This window comes from Cucumis sativus, chromosome 2 (assembly GCF_000004075.3).
Source record: "Cucumis sativus cultivar 9930 chromosome 2, Cucumber_9930_V3, whole genome shotgun sequence".
NCBI classification, from domain to species: Eukaryota; Viridiplantae; Streptophyta; class Magnoliopsida; order Cucurbitales; family Cucurbitaceae; genus Cucumis; species Cucumis sativus.
The window spans coordinates 11,281,279-11,304,094 of NC_026656.2; the positions used below are offsets into that span (position 1 = coordinate 11,281,279).

General features: G+C 32.2%; 1 protein-coding gene across 1 annotated transcript; it reads right to left on the minus strand.

Annotated features, from left to right (window-relative positions):
• Nucleotides 1-8,802: 8,802 nt before the first annotated feature.
• LOC101219977 lies at nucleotides 8,803-11,246 on the minus strand. The gene is made up of 3 exons (XM_004145326.3): nucleotides 10,237-11,246; nucleotides 9,909-10,101; nucleotides 8,803-9,668 (listed from the first exon to the last, which is right to left on the minus strand). The coding sequence occupies exons 1-3, from the start codon at nucleotides 10,654-10,656 to the stop codon at nucleotides 9,175-9,177; spliced, it is 1,107 nt and encodes a 368-aa protein (XP_004145374.1). The 5' UTR covers nucleotides 10,657-11,246; the 3' UTR covers nucleotides 8,803-9,174.
• Between the last annotated feature and the right edge of the window lie 11,570 nt (nucleotides 11,247-22,816).

The window sequence follows — 22,816 nt, forward strand, 5'->3', positions numbered from 1 at the left end:
ATCTTTCGCCAACGTTTTTGGCGTCGCAATTGTTCCGATTTCTTGTAGTGGCCCTCCCTCTCTCATTTTTTTTCATTGTTTTAGAATGTTTGAATTTTATTCATTTGAGTAGTATCATATTTAAAGTGTCTAATGTCACGCCCCAAAAATGACCCAACAAATTTTTCGCAAATCAAGGCTCCTTAGCATTGCCCAAGGAGAGCCAACCAAGTCCCAAGCAGTCCAAAGACCCAAGGAAGAGGAACAAGTTCACGCCAAGCCTATGACACGCCAATGTGCAGGAGACTGGCGCGCACAAGGGCGGAAGGCAGACAGGCGGACGCGCACGGCAGATGGGCGCGCGCGACACGGACGCGCGCGCTACGCCAGCGCGCGCGGGAAGCGGACACAGAGCGCACGGAGCGCGCGGAGAAGCATCTGGGAACCTCTCGAAGTTTCCAAAAGAATCGCAAGCGGCCGAGAAGGCTTGCGAACACGCTCGCCAGACTGCCCCAAATGGCCCAAGACGCCTCCAGAAGCTTCCGGAGAGTGTCATGAGCGCTCGGGAATTTTTCAGATTGTTTTTGCCGACCTTGTAAGGCGGTTTAGGGCTTGTAAGTCGGTTGTATACTTCTATAAATACCCCAAAGGGGTCCATTTGTACAGACAACACAGAATCCTTGGGAATTCATGAACAAAGCTCTCTTAAGCATTTCATCAAACACCTTGTCTACAACTCTTTGCCTACTTCTTACCTACGAATTTCCTTCTTCCTTAGTTTGTTCCAACAAGTCCAATTGCTCTTAGGCTTACATTGGTGCAACCCCAACACCTTTTTGCCGCACGTTGGTTTAGTGATCAAAATAACTACGTGACATTAAGTTTCCTTTTTTGCTTACATGTTTTACTTAGTTATTTTGTTATGCTACACATTTCAAATTTGACGCACAAATGGTCTTTTATACAAGATTGTGTTAGGAAAGATCATTTCATGATTCAAAAACTTGTAGGAATTTTTTGTTATAACTATTTGTTAGACTTGTAGGAATTTCAAGACATGGAACTTCTTGATGTAATTTTATGGTTATAGCTTTAGAACTAACTTTGGACATCCATTTATTTGATGTAACTTAGGTTGACATTGCTTAAACTATTTATGAAATTCTTGAAATTTCTTGGCATATATTTCTTGCGATAAAATTGGTGTTATTGCATGTTGGCTAGTGATAGCTCTTAAAATTATTATATTTGACATTTTATAACAGATTTAAATAATAAATTGAATATTGTTTTTTTATATAATAAAATACTTTTATTGACGTTTAAAATAACGTCGTAAAAGCATTGATTTTTTAAAAACAAAATGTAAGAATTTTTACTAGCGCACTTCAATACGTCGCAAAAGATATTTGTAACAATCCAAATTCATCTTTAGCAACAACATTATTTTGTCATTAAAACATCACCTTTAGTGGCGAGCATAATCCGCGAAAATTTTAGTAATGTAAATAGTGACATAACAAATGTTACTAAAAGGCTTTTAGTAACGCAAAAATGTCATTAAAAGTATATCTTTTACAACATGTAAGGGTGCGTCGCTAAAACCTTTAGCTACGCGGATACAATGACAGTTCTAGCGATGAATGGCTTTTCGTCGCTAATACCTTTACCGACGTGTTTTGGGTTTTAGTGACGTTTTTCGTGTGTCACTAAGAATGATATTTCTTGTAGTGAGGCCCATCTTTGATAGGGTCAAAGTTCGATTTATTTTGCTATGAGTCTCTTATTCCTCCTCAAGATCCCCTACAACTCATCTTCTTACTTCAAGTCTTTCCCTAGCTTGGAACAGTTCTATTCTTTCTAACCTCACATTGATTAAAGTCTCCAAGTGTCGCATGGCTTTCTCGTCAAGTTCTTGTATCAGTCCTGTGAATGCACTTCCATTGCTACAAAACAAAAACAAGTGAAAGTAATGTGAACCTGAAAAATCACTTTCTCACGTGTTTCTGTCGGCAGGTGATGTTTCACTCATCTCTAGAAAAAGCTCTAAAAAAGGAGAATGAACCAGAGTTTTTGCAATCAAAGATTCAACAACAAAACAAGCAGGAATATAATGACGGTAACGTGTCAAACTCAAGCAAAAAAATAGTTACATTCAATAAAACGAAAGAAAACTAGAAATCAAAATCCTAATTTTCAAGATTCAACAAACTAGATAAGAAACAACAAAAATCATAAAATTTAAATTCAAAGAATTATGCAAGATGAACAAAAAGAAAGAAAAGAAAAGAAAAGAAAAGAAAAAGATAAACAAGCAGACAAAACAATGATAAAAAGAATAAGAAAATTAAGAATAAAAGCTAGCTACACTAATTAAGCAAGCAAAAGCAGTTTTATAACAATTCACTAATTGACGTATCTGCTTGACGTGCTTGCTTGTGCTTCCAATTTTTTTCTTCTCAAATTCACGTTTCTTCAACAAACACTTTGTCTTTTTTCCTAAGTTTCACGATTCCTTCATGCCTAAAGTTATCTTTCTTTGATTCACGATTTTCAACTTCAAGTAAATTTAGGGAATTCAACTTCACTTTTTTTCCAATCCACTCAAGAAAACAATTAAACATAAACTCAACCTAAATCTAAAGCCTAGACTCTGATATCAATTATATGAAAACCCAAAGTTTTAAAAATTAGAAACCCAATATCAAATTTTAAGACCCCAGTCAAATTGACAATGATCTAAGAAAATGAATTAGACTTGGATTACTCTTTGATCGAAAACTAAGAGATCAGGAGAACTAGTTTCTCACTCCACGTTTGAACACTCTACAATCAAAATGATCCTTGGCATGCAACCAGAATCAAGAATGGCAAAAGGATAGTGATAAGGCTTTGTCATTTACCGTAGAATTTTTATTGATTAAAATCCCTAAATCTCAAGAAACATAAAAACTAATGTGTTGTGTTTGTTTCCCTACTTTAAACCAAATCTACTGCACTGGAAGGAACATAAATAATTCATTCTACCCCTCACTCAAATGATCTAAAATCAAAATAAACATGTATGGTCCAATAATAAAGAAACAAAAAACAAAAAGTATGATTTTGCAGGTCAACTGGTTTCATAAATTACAAAGCTCAACTAGTTTCATTCTCTAGTGTCAACTAATTGCGATTAATTCTCTAGCATCAACTAATTGCGATTATAAAGCTTCTGACCAACTGTTGACTCGAACCTCCTTAATAGATTTCACTTTTTATTGAATTCTATTCAATGTTAAAACGTCTAATTCACGTACCATCGCACTGTTACTCAAATTTCATAGCAGTCACCTGGGAAGCCATCAAAGAGCCTAGAGACATACCAAGGGTTAGCTCGACAGGTTAATTGGAAGAGGATGGAGGCTCACGTACGGAAGCTTGTGGTTGAATGTTACATTTTTCAGCAAGCTATAGGTATTTAACTTGAACTCCAGCCAACTTACTTCAAGCTCTTTCCATTTTGGATTCGTATTTGGGAAGATAGTAGCATGGATTCTATTGAAAGATTGCTAATATCAAATGGATTGACACAATTTCGGTTGTTGTCGAGTTATCCAAGCATGCTCATTTCACTCCACTCAAAGATCCTTTTGTAGCTAAATCCATAGCAAAAATTTCTGTATGAGAAACCATGCAATTACCTGTTGCACCCACGATATTATTTCAAACCGTGGATCATTCATTAGCATGTTTTGGGAAGAGCTAATGAGAATATGGAGAACTTAATAGTGTCGACATACTGATGATCGGAACCGAAGTTGTGAATCGAGGGGTTGAAACATATCTTCTTTGCTTTAATTTGCTACGGGCACCCCAAAACAATGATCTAAATGGTTGGCGTGGGCTAAATTTAGAGATGGTGCCCACTTGGTACATGACATTGATTTACTTTTGAAGGAACGCGATGATGTGCTCAAGCAACGCATGGTTAGGTCAGCTAATTCTAAGCGTCGTGACGTTCACTTTGATGTGTCTTGGATTAGTTTCCAATTCTCAAATTACAACCGAATCGACAATATCCTTTGCCACGTTTTGCTAATCTGAAGCTGACTCCTCCCTTTGTTGGCCCTTTTCAAGCAGTGGATTGCATCGACCATGTCACATACAAGTTAGCTTTGCCAAAAACTTTCTAACATCCATCCTGTTTTTCATGTTTTTGTGTTGCATAGAGTTGTTGACGATAATTTTATTATTCCACTCCCAACCAAACTTGCTTCTTAGATGTCCGTGCCCATCGCGCCTATGTGGTAGTCATTGGGTTTGCACAAATCATCAACATCCGTCGATGAATTCGAAGTCTTAATTCAATGGGAAAATTGTGCTCCACACTTGGGAGCAAACTGATGTGATTCAAGAAGTCTTAATTCAATGGGAAAATTGTGCTCCACACTTGGGAGCAAACTGATGTGATTCAAGAAATCTTTCCTAACTTCTACCTCGAGGACAGGGTGACTCTTTGGAGAGCAGGTAATGATAAGCCCCCAATAACGAAGGTCTATACTGTAAGGCACTAGAAGTTGGTGAAATTATATGATAAGTAAGTCATAGGAATATTGTTAGTTAGGCCCTTTATGGGTTTGTTATAGTAGTTTGATACGAGGGGAAGGGCATCTTTTAGCTAATATTTTGTACTCAGGTTCTCTTCAGAGAATTGGGAGAGTTCTCAAAGTTCTTTCCCCCTTGCTGTTGATAAATAAAACTATAAGTTCAGGCCTATCAGGCAAGCATTTCATTTACACAGTGTTGATCTTCTTGACCAATTTGTGTAGGCTTGTGTTGTACATAGCAATGTCCCAAGATCCATCAAGCAAACAAGATCGCTGGCTAAGACAAACCTCTCAAGTCCTACCAACAAGGTGAAATATATATAACGCCTACACACAACATTTATTGCAGAAGAACTTGAACTTGATTTGATACGTACCTTTGCTATCTACTAAATTACTAAAATTACAACTATAACACAATACAACAAACTTTATACACACTTCACAAAGCCCTTTGGTATCTATATATCGTTCTTCAATGTTCAAATAACACGTTAGGCATTAGCAAAATAAATTAATCTCATACTCGTCAATGGCCTTAGAATCACCCAAAAATATTGTTGAAAGTCTCACAGTAAGGTCTTACTGTGCTTATAAGATACATGGACTACGTGTATCTCATATTCATGACTTTAAGATAAATTCTCATGTCAATCTGATAAAAGTCCATGAAGCCCAACCAAAACATGTAATTGATGAACAAAAATTGAAATCTAATCCAAAAATAGTAAACCTGAAGAGACAAGGAACATAGTGAGAATCTAGCAACAAAGAAAGTAAATTGATCTCAAATATTTATAAGACGACGACTACTTCTCTTATTGTCAACTAGTGTTTAGAGATAAAGTTCATGTGAATCTAATAAATACACTATAATAACAAAATGGTCTTTCACTTGTACATACAAGTGATCTCTCCTTTTTTCGTCTAATATGAAACTTTAATGGCACTAACAAAAGTATCATTTTCAAGTGTCAAAGGCATCGAGAACCTAAAAATTGGAAGTTCTCTCCAAATATATTTTTTCAATTGTGGCCATCAGACCTACAAATTCAATGCAAGTATGCAAAAGAATGGAGTTGGGTTTCATTGGGGCCACTACTGCCTGTACCATGGGGGAACTTAGAATGTGAATAGCACAATTTTTTTTACTTCCATAGCCAAAAGAAACCAATACCTTTTAGCCTTTGCCTTTGCTCCCTAAAAGGAGAAGAATCCCTATGTCTAAAAAGAATATGCAGCCTGCCTTGCCCTACTTCCAATAAAGCTCTCTCTAACATTTCAATCACATGCATAATATTAACAAGTTGATTAGACCAACGTGAAAGAGCAAGGGAGAGATGATCAAGTTGGGTCTTTTTATGTAAGTTCATCTGCTTTTCTATCTCTACATACAAAATGGTATGTCGACATTTAACACTCTACTTGTGATTTTAAATATTAGTCAGTACAAACAATCTACTCAGCCAAACAGATTATAAATGGTAATGTATTTTATACCGAAAAAGAAGCAAGAAACTAATAGCTAATAGAAAAGAAGAAACCATGGAACTGAAATATGTAAAGACATTTTTTAAAGAGTAGAGTAGAAGGGATAACGTACTACCTTTATAATGTTAGCAAGTAATCTACACACTGACAAAAAAGTCTCACTTGATTTTGACCATGGTTTTTTTTAATCTTTACTTTACTTTCTTTATTTTCTTTTTCTGCCCCTTCTTCCTTTCAAGTCATTCCTGTAATAGGAGTCAAAAGTAACATGAGTACAAACTTATATAATTATTATTTTAAGGTTAAGTTATAAATTTAGTTTACAAAGTTTGAGGTCCCTAAAGTTCAGGGTGACTTCTAAACTTTTTTTTTCTTTTTTGTCCCAACTAAGAACGTTTAACCCAATATTATTCTGAACTTCTGAGTATTGTGGATTTTTAATTTAAAAAAGCAGAAATTAAATTTATAATCTCAAAAGCATTTGCCAAACAAATATTAAAGTTTACGAACTGAATTTATAATAAAACCTTTACCATTCAATTTTGAATAAAAGAAAGGTTTGAGAATATCACTTTACTAAAAGAAAAAGTACTTGGGTAGATTTTGGATGCACCCATCTTAAGAAATCAAAATATTTCGTTAAAAAAGGTAAAAAAAATAAAAATAAAAACAATTAAAATATTTTGAAAAAAACGTAAAAACAATAATATATATTGACATGCAGACAGGTACGACTTTGAATGCAAATTCTTTCTAGGTTTTAGAGATTTTTCTAATGAACTCTTACCCCTAGTTTTGAGTAAATTTTCTATTCTGGTTTTGAATTTCAAAAGATTACAACTTACCCTTAAAATTTTTAAAGATTTGCATTATTTGAACACTAGATTTCAAAATTATTAATTCACTCCTTTTAATAGTTTCTCTCTCAATCCTAATACCACTCCTCTAATGTAAATCCAAATAAAAATTAACTTTTGGAGTAAAAATGTAAAATTTTTAAATAACTTTTATATCTGTTGGTTGTTGGTTCAATTCCTATCCTGGCCACTGTTGTACTATTAAAAAAACGAGAGACCAAACCATTAAGCTGCTAAAATAAGTCAGGTCTAATTGGAGAAAATAAATTTTCTAATAAAGAAAAAACATAGGAGTATAATCTGGTGGGAATTTCAAGATAGAACGTGAGGCGATTTCGATTGCACAAAATAGCACAAACGACAATTTTTAAACACAAGCCGGAAATAGAGAGATTCTCAACTAAAAGCAAAGCAGGAACTCTAAACAAGATTATCGATGTTCTAATTTCTAATTGGATTCTACTTTTTGGGATGGTGGTACTCTTTAATCCAACTAAGATAAATATTTGTTTAATACCTTTCAACACTTAACCCCAGTAATGGATTTTATTTTAGAAACATAATCTATTGAAACTTGATGAAAAAGAAAGAAACTTTTAATTACATCAGTGGGGAGCCAGAAAAGACCAAACCACTCAAAGCAGGTAGAGAAGATTAAAAAGTAGTGAATAATAATAAATAAGATGTATACATAATGTGGGGGAGGCTTTGAGGAGAAAACATTGTGTTGCTAAAAACAACAAAAGAAAATGGTGGATCAGGATAGAAGTAAATTTAAGTAAAGAGATTTATTATGGTATTAGTTGTGGACATCATTGTCAGGACAGGGCCTAATAAATGCAAAACCACCCATTTCCTAGTACTTTTTATTTTTGCCTTTTTAGGCTATGCTACCTAAGTTCTGCAAATGAAAAAGTCCTATTTCTTATAGCCCCCACCACACCCATCTTGTTTGCTTCCAGAAATAAGGTGTGTAAGATTCTTAAACCATTTAGAGAGAGAAGTATGGAGTTAAAAGGTCCACGCAATGTCCAACAACCTCAGATTGATCATTATACAGCTCCCCTGAGGATAAAAACCATATCTTTAAGTCTTCACTCTTAACCATACCCCCAAAATCATGAACTTCAAAAACTGCAGAAAGCTAGCTAAATTGAACCAAATTGGTTTGTCGACATTAAAGGGCTAATAAGCCTAATAATTAAGTACATAGCAAGAATATAAATATACCATAGATAATGGACGAAATAGCGAAATCTCATTCGGGTAAAGAGAGTGGTTGAGGTATAAAATTAAAGTTTTTCTAGTAGCATCACCCACAAAGTCATTGGGATAAAAAAAAAAGTAGTCACAACTCACATCCCACAACTCCTACTTCCCCTTAATATATTAGCCATTAATGGGCTGCAAGAGCCTAATCTAAATTTTGCTTTCACTAGAATTAGTTAATATTATAGGATCCTGGAAATTGCTGACATTTCTCATACATCCAGGTCAGGTAAATAGAGTTCAAAATGAACACGATTGGGTAAATTAAATATCACACATTAATGAACTACTAATAAAATATTGTAGACATTAGAGAGGTTCAGGAGAAGTGAGGGGTATGGTCTCATAAAACAGGACCTGGAATCATTCATTATATCACTATCTTCCCGTAGCAGAAGGATGGATAAAGAATATGGATGGATAAAAGAATATGGATGGATATGTCAGAGAGGCCATTTTAGCTTTATCGTAAAAAGGTAAGAAGAAGAATTATTAACTCACCTCACGTTGCTCAAGGCCAACAAATACTTTGGTGTAATCTTCTTCTTCAATCATAAAATCAGTTTCTGCCATCCTCAAAGAATAAAACAAGCATTTCAGTGGTGGAATAACCAAAATTAAGAAAGAAAAAAAAAAACTTTATTCCCTGAAAAAAATCATTGATTAAAAACTGCAGTGAGTTGCTTCCCTTACCTTCGTTGCTTACCACTACACCTTCAATCAAAGATCTAAACAGAAACCTAATGACCTGCAAAGATTTTCTTAGAGGGAAGAGGGAAGGCTTTTACAAAATTGATAGTTGTCAACTATTTGTCTTTCAAATATTATTGATAAAGAGTAATATCCAAACCCAAACCCTTACACAAAAACCAGAAGGGGATTTGAAGGTTTTATAACACCATGATATAGGTTGTGTATAACTATTTGTTTTTACTAGTCAAAAACCTAAAAAAGAGAAAAAGAAACAAAACCAAAAATTCCATGGCTAGCTAGTCTTCAATAACCGATGCCAAACCAGTAACAATCTTGAGATTTCTAGCCCCAACCGACGAGCTTTTAGGCTTAAGCTCTGGAGGCTTCCATTCTTTTACAACTGAAACAGACTCAACCTCTCCCAACCCATTACGATCCACCGATTTCTCAGCACAGATTTCAATAGTATCCTTTGACTCAGGATCTGGGCATGAAATGGACAAGGATGAGGCACGAATATGGGGAGAGAGCCACTTTGCTTTTACATACTCCGCTTTTCTCCATGGAGGAACAGGCATCCCCTTCTTTTTTAAGCTCTGTTTTGCAGCCTCTGATACGATCGATACGATCCTCTGAAGGCGATAAGGGTTGCCGACAAAAATATAAGGAAGAAGTTGAAGGATCGATTTGTAGCTTTTGGTTGATCGTGCAATTTCAAACTCTGATCGTAAGTCGATGTCTATCAATAAACGTTCTCCTTCGATAATCACGTCAATGTATTCATAATCCCCTGTTGCATCACAAAAACCGATTATATTCAAATCAACTATAATTGGAAAAAATCAGTTGAAATTCAAATTTTTAAGAGAACAATAGACGGTCCGGTTCAAATACCCTAGATTTTCTCCAGAATAACTAATTCGTATAATTTTGGGCAAACCCTCTTCTCCCGAAAAAGAAGAAACCGCTCAAATTCAAATTCAATACTCAAAATTTTTCGATAATCAACGAGAATAGTTAAGAAACATACCGGCCGGATATGTGGGGGATTTTTCCCAGTGAGATTTGCAGATGGAAGCGTCGTAGCCAAGAGCCAACAACCCATCAGTAACAATCTCTCTTGCTAAGTTGTCTTTACGCTTGCAGACCTTGTTCTTCTCTACGATCCTTGCCGTATCCGCTAATAAATTCCTCTCATGAACACTTGTACAAGGAAGCAAGCTCTGCTCGAATATGAAAACGTTATCAGAAATGATAGAAAACAAGAAACATATACCATTTAGGAAAATATAATGAAATGGAAACTAATCATTTACCCAGAAAAAAAAAAAAAAAGTGAATAAGATGATCCGTTATACCTTCAGAAGTTCCCATGCTTCACCGCCGGATGAAAAATTGGAATCGCCAAAAGAACCATGTGAATCCACATCCTCTTCGGAGCTATCCGTATTGTTTCCACTGAAGCAGTTGCAGCGACTGCGGCCGCACCTAGACGCGCTGAATTGTTTCTCATTGTTATCCTCTATGAAATTCTGAACCATATTCGCCAAGCATAAAGAACTAGGCTCTAACTCAGAAGAGACACCATCGGAGCCGTCCTTGTTAGCGTTCAATTCTTCAAAGTTGGCCTTCTCTGCCGAATTTCTCAGTACGTTCGGGAACTGTCTCTCAAACAATCGCTTCAATTTCGACTTCACAACCGGCTTCACCAGCTCAAACCTAGCTGCTGCTTCGATAGTGTCAAAATCGATTGGCTGGATCTTCATCTGAAATGGCATATTCAGAGAAGCTCACTCGAACGAATTTCGGCACCTCCTCAGACAATCAGATACCAACAACTACAATCTTCATCATTTTCTAAAATTGAAGCCCGTATTCTTCAATTCCTTCGGTTAATTCAAGATTAGGAAACGAACAAGTGTGTTCACAAAAACAACCAAAACAGGGATATGCTTATAATACAGAAAATGTGAATTCCATAACCCACAGTTCGATTACAATTATCATCGATATCTCTGAAACTTATCTAAAAAATTAAATGTACTCAGATAAATTCGAGATAGCTAAAAACCGAGAAACCTAATCCTTAATTATTATAATGTAGTTTTCCCCTTAATTTTCTAGACAGAATATGGAATAACTTCGAAACTCAGCCAAGTAAAGTCGCTTTCGTTTAAGGAAACCAGATACGGTCAGAGTGCTCAGACCGTACCTGGAACGCAACCGATCATAAGAAACTCCATAACTACGAGAGAGAAACAAGGTTTCCGGCGAGTTAGGGCGGTCGCCGGAGGAGAAGGAAAACGTTAAAACGAACTCGGGGTTTTGAGTACGCGCTCGGCTTTTCTTCAGTCGACGATGGAAGAGAAATGAGAAGTCTTGGAAGACATTTAAAAAGAGAAACGAGAGGTGTGGCTGACTGGGATTGATATCCACGTAGGAGTTCCGACGTGGCATAAGAACGATATAATCATCTGGAAGGACCACGTGTCGAGAAATGGACAAAACTGGTGCGTGGCCTTCTCGATTTGCTTCCACGTTATGTATAGATGACGTCAAGAGAGTGTTATTTGGAAACTACCCTTACATGAAGTAGGAAATGACGAGTTTGCCACAGACCCTCATACGCGGAGGCGTTCACAACCGCCACATGATCGTGTGGCGTGAGCGAAGGGCAGCTAAAGGAAACCAACCAACCCACTCCCGTGAAATTCTCGTGTTAATGTGAAATCACGAGGTTGCCCTCCTTCCTTAAGACAGTCCACGCAGAACGTTAGGGATTATTTTTGTCATTTCCCTACAGTGTTAAAGGTTTTGGTGTCCAAAAAAAACTTTTTTTAAAAAAATAACAATAACCAATCACAAAATAACAATAAATGAGAGATATTTACAAAATATACTAAATTTTTTTGAATGATTAGTAATACTTTTAGGTTACATTTTTCAACTCACTTCATATTACTTCGTTCTTATATTATTATTTTTTTATTTTGAAAAATGTCGTGCAAATATTGTTGAAATAACTAAGATTATCATTTGATTTTTAATTGGTTTTTTACGTTTGAGTAGCATGTGATAGTTGTGGTAGAAATAACTAAGATTAGTATTTGATTATGGAGATTGCTATTTGGTGTTTTGGATTTGAGTTTTAAGTGATAGTTGTTGTAGAAATAATTGAGATTATGATGAGTGTCACTCGATTGTCATTCGGGATTGAAAATATTGTTTTTACTTTTTAAATAAAATTCTTTGAGAGCCTTCTAATTTTCATATGATTGTTTACCATTTCATCTAATAACTTGTGTTTTGTTTTCTTATTGCAAACAAATAATAACAACTAACGAGGCCAACTGATAGCTATCAGATTACATTTTGGTTTCCATTTGATACATTATAATATTTGTCGATTAGTTAATATTTTCAAAGATAACCTTGTGATTGTTGTATGATTACGCGTATTCCTCTTACATAGTATGTATAGCTTCTAAAATAGATAATTGAGTGTCCAGTTGGTGTTATGAACACTCAGGAAAGACTAACTTCTTGTTATTGTTACATATATATACATAGCCATAAAAATATATCGATAGTTAAAACAGTGAGAAAAGTTCCGTTGTTAGTTTTTAATGGAATACACAATTAACTAATATTGATTAATGCGGTCAATGAGTTTAACCAATGAATTAATCTCATATCGTTGTAGCTTCATTAGATTTCCTTCTTAACGAGGTTCTTATATCATAGATATAATTTGAATGGTTTAAATTCGTTTAGGAAAATAATATAGGCTTGATTTTTCAAGGATTGAATTTGTGGCCAATTAGAAACCTAACCAAATAAATTTTGAAATTAATGGAACGACCAAGGAGAAAAAGAGAAAAGACACTTTAATTTCCACAAAATCAATTTGAAGTTCATATAGTTAGGAAATTTCAAAACTATGTTAAAAAGAATTCAGCTTTGACTTGGTAATTATATTTATGTGTATTTTTGTCATATTCGCAATAATATTGATGAATGCTAATATGTTAATCTCATGCAAGTTCTCTAAATTTTCATATGTTTCCATATTTTCCAATCCAATTCTTGGAGTTTCCCTTCGTTGTTTAGAGAATTTAGTAAACTTCCAATAAATCCATGCTTGAGAAAATTATTTCTCAACATGCTACTGCTACTTCACTTATTTCATTTGTTTAAATATCCTAGATTTAGGGTTTGAAACATTATACAAATTTATTGATATAATAATAGATATAAAATTGGATTTTATATTTAATGGATCCTAACTTTCAATTCATCAAAACATAGAAATTAAATTCCATAAACCATATACAAATGCAATTCAATGAACCATATCCTATAGAGCACATGGACTCTTACAACGTCTCTCAATTTTGAAAATTTTGAAGGTTGTATCTATTTAATTTAAAATGTGTGTAATCCATAATTTTTAAATTTTGTAAATTTTGAAAAATGAATAGACATATAAATTATTATTGTTGAATTTTTTATTTTTTTTTGCTTAATATACACTTGACTTGACTTTGTGCCTCCAATTGAAATTATTTAATTGTAATCTTATCTTATTCATGTTCATAAATATTTTTATTTTCAAGAAAAAAATACTTTCTTAGTTTTATAAGTTTTTGGTATAGTTTTTATTTGAACTTTAAATTTCACAATTTTAAACTTTTAGTTCTTGACTTTTTTTTTTATTTGGTTTCAATTTAGTTCTTATCTTTCAAAATATTTTATTATTGAATTTGAGTTAGGTTGAATTTGGTCTCTAAATCTCAATATTTTACATTTTTTACTAAATATTCACTTTCATTTTTTAAATTAATATTCACTACTTGATTAAAAATAATGATGAAGTTAAATTTTAGATTTAATTTGAATATTGATAAAAACAGTAGAACTTAAATTAATGATTAGAATTATTTTAAATCAATTAACAAACAATGCCACGGTTTGTGTTTAATAAAACAAAAATGTAAATCTAAAAAATAAATATTAAATTGAAATCAAATTTAAATTTCATAATTAAAATTCTGAACGAATTTAAACTTATCAAACTAAACTGCACCTATAATAAACTTATCAAAAAAGTTTAGGTTCGTAATATAATAAACTTAACATAAATACAGTCATATTTAGATGTAGATTTTTTTTGTCCAATTTGAAACTAATAACAAATTCATTTTATTTTCATTTGAATATTTTTCCAAACCAAATTTTCACATACTTGATTATATATGATGATATCATTTATGTTTATCATCAATGTTTTGCCTAAGATTTCTAACTTATTCGAACATTCTTTAGGTTTCCAACAATTATAATTATATACCGACTTTCTGAATAGCAGCAGAGCCACATTGGGGACAAGGGAGATGTAACAATAGTAATTAAAAGATATATATATCTAAAGTTGAAGTAGTGTGACCAAATGCTCCATGTAGATCGTTGGCCAAGGGGGCACCATTTCCCACTCGTGTTCAAATCCACACCCAGCTTTCAAAATTTAGAAAAGTCTCCCTTCTCCATCTCATTTTTCAATAACATTCTACTAAGTAGGTAAAACTTACTCTTTTTTCTTCTATGTAATTTTCATATTCTTATTAAGTATCACACCCTTAACAAGTAAGTTTCTAACTCTTCTTAGACTTTTTAGTTCTTAATATATTAAGATATTTCGATATCTTTATTGTAAATATTTATGTAAAGTCAAATCTAATTCAATACGGACAGATAGAGACGAAAAAAGTTGACATTCTTAAAAAAAAAAACAAAAAACAAAAAAATAGAAGAATTGACTGAAAATCTTAGTCTAATAACTAAAATTTCGAATTACAATTGTGATATTCAATTTACTATTGATTGATTACAAAACATGAAAACTCATATAGAGAATAATTGTAGTATGTGTATCGAGAGAATTTAACGACATATCATTTTACACTTATTTATAACTTTTTTTTTTTATATATGTATAGTGCCCTTACGTATATAAAATTTACGGCTTCGGCACTGTTTCTTAATAATATTTTCATAGAAACTAAGTAGACAGAAACTTTTGAACATGTGGGTTGGGGTTGGGGTTGGTGTTGGTGTAAAGGATTAGGTAATGGTGATGAAGGTTGGAAAGAAAGTAGGGTTGAGTTAGGGTTAGGGTTTGGGGATGGGGATGGGGATGGGGATGGAGATGGAGATGGAGAAGTGATAGTGAAGCGGTTTCAGAGTGTCGTATGCAAAACTGGAAAAGAAGGTGTAGTTGAGTTGTTGTTAAATACACTACACATCAACACATCAACACATTAACACATCAACACATCAACACATCAACACATAAATGACAGACTCATCATATCATGTCATCTCAAAAACCCTCCTTTCATCTACCAACGCCATCTGTCCTTTCCTTTCATTTTCATCCACCATTATTGTTATTATTATTATTTCTTCTCACTTCTCACCTCTCACCACTACTCCATCTGTTTTTATCAACTTCACAATCCTCATCTCCCTTTCTTCTTCCTTAATTAAATATTGTTTCTATTTTACCCCTTTACTTCTTTTTTTCTGTTTTTTCTCTGTACGGACTATTGAAATCTTGAAAAATAAACCAACAAATAAATAAAAACTTTTTTTAAAAAAAACAAATTAAATAGTTCAGAAAAACTTGTAATTTTTTAACATAAAACCAACCTATCCATTGTTTTCCTCTTCTTGGTTGGCATGAAGAAGGTCTTCTACTTTTCTAGTAGATTTTATTCCAACACATATAAAACATGGATAAATGTAGATTTGTTGATACCTTCTTACACTTAAACGGCTGTTGACACTGCAACAAATGAGTTGAGGGATAAAAATAATAATCTTGTTTTTAATGATTATTTATTTTATTTTTAATTAATAAAATTATTTTTCAAAATAATTTGTTTGAGGCACTTAGACATGAAGTGATGAAAGTTTGAATGCATTGAGATGCGAGTTGTTGAGATCTTGTTGCGACATTGAGATCTTATAATGTGTTGAGCGTTCTGATCCCTTATTGTATCATCAATTGTTGAAACGTTATGCTTTGACTTAATTGTTGAGACTTTTAGATCTCAGATGTTAATGACTTTCTGATTGTTAAGGCGTTATGAAACTCACCACTATATATAATTCTCCTCCTTGTCTCGTTTTTAATAATCTGAAATCATATTTTCTTACGCAAAACTCTCTCATAAAAATTTCTTTTCTCTCATTTTAGTTTCCGAACAAAGTCATTCAAGAGTGTTGGTTTTCTAATTGGTTGTAGTGCAACTCTGATCGAGTATTTTAGGTTGTTTTATTTTGAAGAGAAGTGGCAGATAAAAAACTGTTTGCACTCCTAGTAGAGCCACAAAATATCTTGAAGAGAGTGTGATCCATGACTAAGTCTTCATCTAACAAATTTTTGTTATGCAGTTAGCCATTCAGTCTAGCCGATCACAGTCTAAACGTTCTATCTAGGCGACCTCCAACCAAGCATCCTTTCAATTTAGGTGGGACCTTATCTAAGCATGCAACTACAAATTAACTAGGAGACCAAGTTCCAGGCGATTTCCATTTTAGACGTCTAAGATTCAGAAGTCTAACAGTTGCTTCTGTCACTTGCACCGGTGGGTTTGGCTCTCTTAATTGAGACACTCAAACCCCTATCCAGACTTAAATACCTCTTTGGTTGGATTGTCTCAGATAACCTAACACTCTTTTAAGTTGGTGTCACCTTCATCACGATCTTAAGACCCTCGATGGAGCGTATGTACAAAGTCTTTCACAACTAGTTCAATGTATTCACAAATATCACTTAATTAGCTCAATAGTATCTTTTACTATCCTCGATCTCAAACCTGTCATCGATAATACTGAAATAATGATCCACTCCCGTTATGTGGGCTCTACTTTCAAGAGCTCAATTTGTGGTTAAAATCGAAAAAATTAATATTTACAGTCTTTCAAGTTTCTTTCCCAAAAAAGATACCAACAATTGAACGAGATACCAACATTTTTTCTCTAACAAATTTAACCCTACATCGAAATACAGAAAATGGGTAAACATGATTTAATAAATGCATGTAAAAAAAATTTGCTATTATTCCTATAAACAGAAAAACAAATTCATAGTATCCTCAAGTTGGAAATCCTCCTATATACATATTGAGTAAGGTTCTAAATAACACTTGCATACTTTATTAATTCAATTAATGAAGTGCCATTATTATATATATAGGGAACTAATGAACTCAAAGAGGACACGTGGAGAGCAATTAGATAAACAAAATAAGTCTTTAACTAATTTCCTTAATAAAGATTTGTTATTTTCTCAGAACAATAAAGAGAGATTAACTTAATTTAAGAATTAAAGACAAGTTAGAAATCATATATATAAGAAAATAAATTAGTAGGCTTTGTAGGGCATAAAAAAAATAGAATAAGCAAAGTATTTTTTTTTTTTTTCTTTTGCTTCTTTAACATAGATTTTATTTATTTTGGTTTTGCAATAATATGTATTTAGTTTGGTTAGTCAAATATAGAACCAAAACCGAATATAAGAAAGTTAGTGAGGTTAGGATCATTTCCTATATCTTTATTTTAAGCCAAATATCAAATCACACGTGTCACTCTCTCCTTTTTCTTTTAAAACCAAACTATTAAAAAAGGGTTTGGCCCATTTATTTCTTAGAGTAAAGAATTTGATTTAAGCAAATGCCTAATCTTTCTTCCATAAATAACATTTGAAGTATTTCATACTCCATCCTTTTTCTTATTTCTTGACAAAATCTTAAAAAAAATAAAGTAAAATATGAAGATTCCCTCTTTTGTTTCTTTCTAAAATGGATTCAACCCAATAGGAATCCATATTATTCAAGAAGGAAATAATAGAGATTTGATCGCAAGATAATTGTTTTTTTTTGTTTTTTTTTTTTTTATAAATGATTTAAAGTAAATTAAAAAGTGTTTCACAAGCTTTTTTTTCATAACTAAATACACTTTAAAGCTTTCCATGTTGAATAGATTTGTATTTTTTTGTGGAATTTTGAAATTTCATGATGACATAGTTGTTGAGCAAATCATTTAATAACTTAATTTGTTATTTAATATTTTTTATCATTTCAAATATTACATCATGTATTTTTTTTCTTTTTTTTATAACTACCTGCTACGGTTATGTTTAGTTCTTATTTAAAGTTGAATTTATTAAATTTGATGTGTTTGCTAATATTATTTCTTACCAAATTAATTTGTGATTTGGGAAAATGTGTAAAAGTACGAAAATGTGATTGAGCACTATTCTTCGTTGTTCATAGCATATCGTGACGTTATCCCTATTTCAACAACTATAAATTTTGGCCATTTTTGCTTCCAAAACACAACCCTTCACACTATAACAATACTTGGAATGCTATTGTATTCATCGTTAGAAGCCTATTTTGAGGAAAATCTCCTCAATTCTCATCATAACTAATTCTATCTTAACTACAAAATCGTTACAAACATAAATAAAAAATTTCATGCATAAGAATGAGACTGGTAGCACTTTTACAAAAAAACAAAATACAAGGAAATTACTATCGAGTGTCACCGAAGGGAACAAGTACAAGCAAACTTAATTAACCAAATTATTTAAAAAAAATTAGAAAGAAACTAAAACAACAAAGTATTTCCATGAGTAACTACACGACAACAAGTTTGATCAATAATCAAATGTTGATCACTCACTTAGATGGCCTTACCACTTCTGTCATAGTTTCCAAGAGTTACAAACTAGGATCAACCTTTAGAAAGAGATTGAAATGATCTAAGTGAAGCTTGAGCACAAAAAAAAATAACAAAACAACCTTAACCAAGTTTTAAAGGCCAAATAGAAGAAGAAAAGAACTTTCAAGTGGACATCCAATATGGAATTAATTCATGGAGTTCACAAAGAACTAACAAAACCGAACTACTAGGAGCTTAAGAATTTAATGTATCATAAGCATGCAAGTTAGTGTTGAAATAAGTATGAAAAACAAAAATGATAGAAGGAAACATAGCTTTAAGTCCTTCAAGCCCTAGCAAAAGGAAAAAAAGGGAAAAACGAAGAGATGTATAATGAAAAAAACAAGAGAGGTAGAGGCTAAATGGAAGAAAAAACAGGTGTGTATTATTGTTTATATGTTCAAAGCGGACAATATTAGACTATTTGTGGAGATGGGATGAAGTTTCTCTCGTGTTTTTATTTTCATTTAGTATCAAAGTTGTAGTATAACAAACCCAGTTGTGTCGGTGAATTCTTCAACATTTCGAACAAAAAAACAAGACTATTTCATCCTAGTTGTGTTGGGTGATCTAAATCTAGATGGATGGAGATTCTTGGTTGCTTCATATTATGTAATGTTATTATAACTTTTTTAACTTTGTAAGAGCGAATTGAACAATATACTAATCCTAAAAAAGTAGATTTTAATTTTAATTCGAATAATATGATTGATGATACAATTAGTAAAGTTTTAGGTCCTTACGTGGTCACATAAGAGGATTAGTATCCGGGGTAACTAGGTCAATGTTATCCATATCGACTAAAAAAGACAAGACTATTATTATATCTCTCTCGAAGACAATTGCAATCGGTCGACTTTAGTTCGAAGTAGTTGAGTTGAAGAAAAGTGGTATCTTCTTTACCAAAGGAGAAGGGAATATGTTATTTATTAACTTTTTTTTGTTAGTCATTCAAAGTTATTATTTCAAACTCTAATAGTTAATATGCTCTCACTTTATTTATATACAAAATTGACACTAACAAAATTCCATTAATGTCACTAATGCAACAACACCACATCGACACACGTTTCAAATCTAATTGCCAATTCTTCACCTATAAATTTATCTTCCATACACTATATTTAATATTTCTATTCTCATATTGTATTCTAAGTTATTGTGACTTTGACATTTTGCTTCTCCTATATTGGGAAAGAGTGTTACAATCAATTTTCCCCAGAAGTCTATGCTTCTACGTTGGTTTAGCTCTAGAACGATCATTGCTAAAGGTAGACGTTCTTCTAATTAAGATCCAAAAACATTGGCTCCTCATATCTTGCTTAATCCAAATGTCGTGCGTGTATGAGTTGATACAGTAAAGAAGTTTGATTCGTTTTTATAGAGACCTACTTCATACCTGATCGACGGATAAAGTAGCAAATTCTTTTTTTCAACTTGGTTGAAGTTTCTAATATGAATAATATTTATATGGTTTATTGGTTGATGTATTATTAAATTTAATGATCATGTTGTTTTTGTTTTTTTTATTAGGTGATTAAAATGGGCACACAGGCAAGAGTTGCATATGATGGAAGTACTTTTGTATTGGGTGATTTTAAAACTATGAAAACTAGCTTAACTTTTTCTTATTAGAAATTAACTTTTGATCATATAGGTGAAAAGAGCTATAAATATATGAACAAGAAATAAAATATAAAATTCTATTGAATGAAATTTTATACCACTTTCCATAACGTTGAAAAGTACACTATGACACGTTTTTATTAATAAAATAACCTACGGTAGCGTTAGAGAAATAAGATGTTATCATTAAGTTAAAATAGTGTTTTTAATGCTATAAAAATATTACAATATAGTTTTTAATGGTGTATGTTTATTTTTTGCTGTTGTTAACGATATAATATGGTAATTACAATTTCTTTTTTCAACGTATTGAAAATGTGCACTATAAAATGTTTGAAAACAATTACTATACGTTATAAATAACGTTGTGAAAGAGAAACCATAACGTGTCATGTCAATAATATGAAATGTTTCCATAACAATTTAATTTTAAAACTAAAAATGGACTTTTTTACAACATTTGTTATAAAGGAAAAAATGGCTAAAGGGTAGAACTTTCAATAATATTAGTTGTAATAGCTTCTACGAAAAGTATCAAAGGGCTACGAGAACGATTTTTGCCTCCTATCGTATGTGATATTTCTTGTAGTGTGCTTGAGGTGTAGCAAGAAAGTAGAGCTTTATCAAATCAAGTTGATTTCAGATGGAGAGTATATTTCTTAGGTTTTAGGTCAAGTCAGGTGATCATTATAAACACTTTTGTTTTGTTTTTTTTCACTTGAAATACTTATTTACTAAAAAAGGTTGATCCAACCACATTCTAAGGGTGTGTCAAGTTGGTTGATACGGAGTACATTTCACAATGTAATTCATAATTGTGCTCTAATTGACTTTGCTTATTAGGCCTTATAAGAGCAAGCTCTCGTAGGAAGTTGGGAGTCGATGTATGAGAGAAGACTTGAGATGGTACTTTGGTTTAAGGGAGGATTGTTAGGTGCAAACAGAATTCCAAATTGGTTAGAGGAAGAAATGATCATGTAAGTATGAACAATTATGTCAATTAGTACGTAATCTTTTTTTTGTGGTACCAAAAGCAAAACTACTAAAGGTTTATGTCCAAAGTGAACAATATCATACTATTGGCGAATATAAGTGAAAGTTTTTCTTCTTTTTTTTAATATTTGTAAGTGTCCAAACCAGCTTACTTACATCTCAACTAATCTCACGAGACAACCTGTTTGACTCTACAACATTTTGATGCCAAGGTAACTCGTAGAAAATTTCTTAAATTCAACCATTAAAAGTATAAAACTATAACGAAATGGAATGTAAAGCACAAGAATTGTATATAGGGATAGATATTTTAATCTAATTTTTCAAATTACCTTTTTTCACCATGTCTACTTTTTACTTCTCTATTGGTTTTGTAATTTTTCTTCTTTTGAAAAAAAAGAAAAAAAGGCTTCAATTCCATATTTTCCGTCGAAGGTTAGCTTTTTCCCCACTTTAGGTGTTGTTTTTTGACATTGGATTAAAGCAAAGATAATAGCATTTTTGCTTTTCAATTTGAAGGTCCCATTTTAATTAGTGATTCCCATTTCCACTTTCCTCTTTCATAAAACAAATCAAACTACAAATATATATGATTTAGTTATTGTATTTTCGGGTTTCAATTAGTTGTTAATGAAAATTTTAATAATGTTTAAATTTACTACTTTTGTAATTTAGAAGATATAGTGACATAGATCTTATTAACATATTTTTTTTTTCTTTTTGCTATTTTTGCAAGGTCCGTTTGTAAAATTGTATTTAATTATAATGATTACAAATTTTAGTAATTAAACCATTTTTGTTCAAATGCACTCAAAATAATTTTAATCCAATTTTGTTAAAAATGACTTATTTTAAAAGTAAATATTTGAAGATGTATTTTTAAATACGTCCTAATTTTAAAATTATGTTGGCTTTACACAAATGAATACAAATTGGAATAGCTCATAATTGTGTGAATATAAAAATCAAATAGAGCAATATGTGGAAATGATAAAAGTGATACAATGAGTACATTTTTTCCTCAAATTTGGAGATGTAAATAATTATGATGTTTCAAGAAAAAAGTAAGATTAGATTAATTTGTTATCCCACATGTTTGTACAATTATGATCAAAATTTTACCTTTTAAATTAATAATAGAACTAATAATGGGATCTCTATTAATTAACTTTCATGATAAAAGAATAAAGATATATTGGCTAGACTTGTTCATTTAAATAATCAAGTCCCTCAATTTTAAGCATTTATGCTCAATTATATCAAATGAAAACAAATCTATGATTACACTCAAATTCTCCTTTACTGCCCAACATTGTCAATTGGATTATTACATGATGACACCTCAAATATATTCATCAAAGCTTGGTCCCAACCTATACAATCATAAATTAATTTTATGATATAGACAAACAGTTTTAAACATATTTTGTCCATAAACATTCTAACTTCATCTATTTTTGTCTCTAAATTTTTAAAAACGTTTGTTTTGATCTCTCTAAATTTTTTTAAATGGTATATTTTGATTCTTGG

What these genes read in the sequence shown, in the direction of transcription:
- LOC101219977 (XM_004145326.3), bottom strand. Translation starts at nt 10,656, where the DNA reads ATGCCATTTCAGATGAAGATCCAGCCAATCGATTTTGACACTATCGAA. An exon ending in AAGCATGGGAACTTCTGAAG is followed by an intron (nt 10,102 to 10,236) that starts GTATAACGGATC and finishes ATATTCGAGCAG; the next exon opens with AGCTTGCTTCCTTGTACAAG. An exon ending in ATCCCCCACATATCCGGCCG is followed by an intron (nt 9,669 to 9,908) that starts GTATGTTTCTTA and finishes GTGATGCAACAG; the next exon opens with GGGATTATGAATACATTGAC.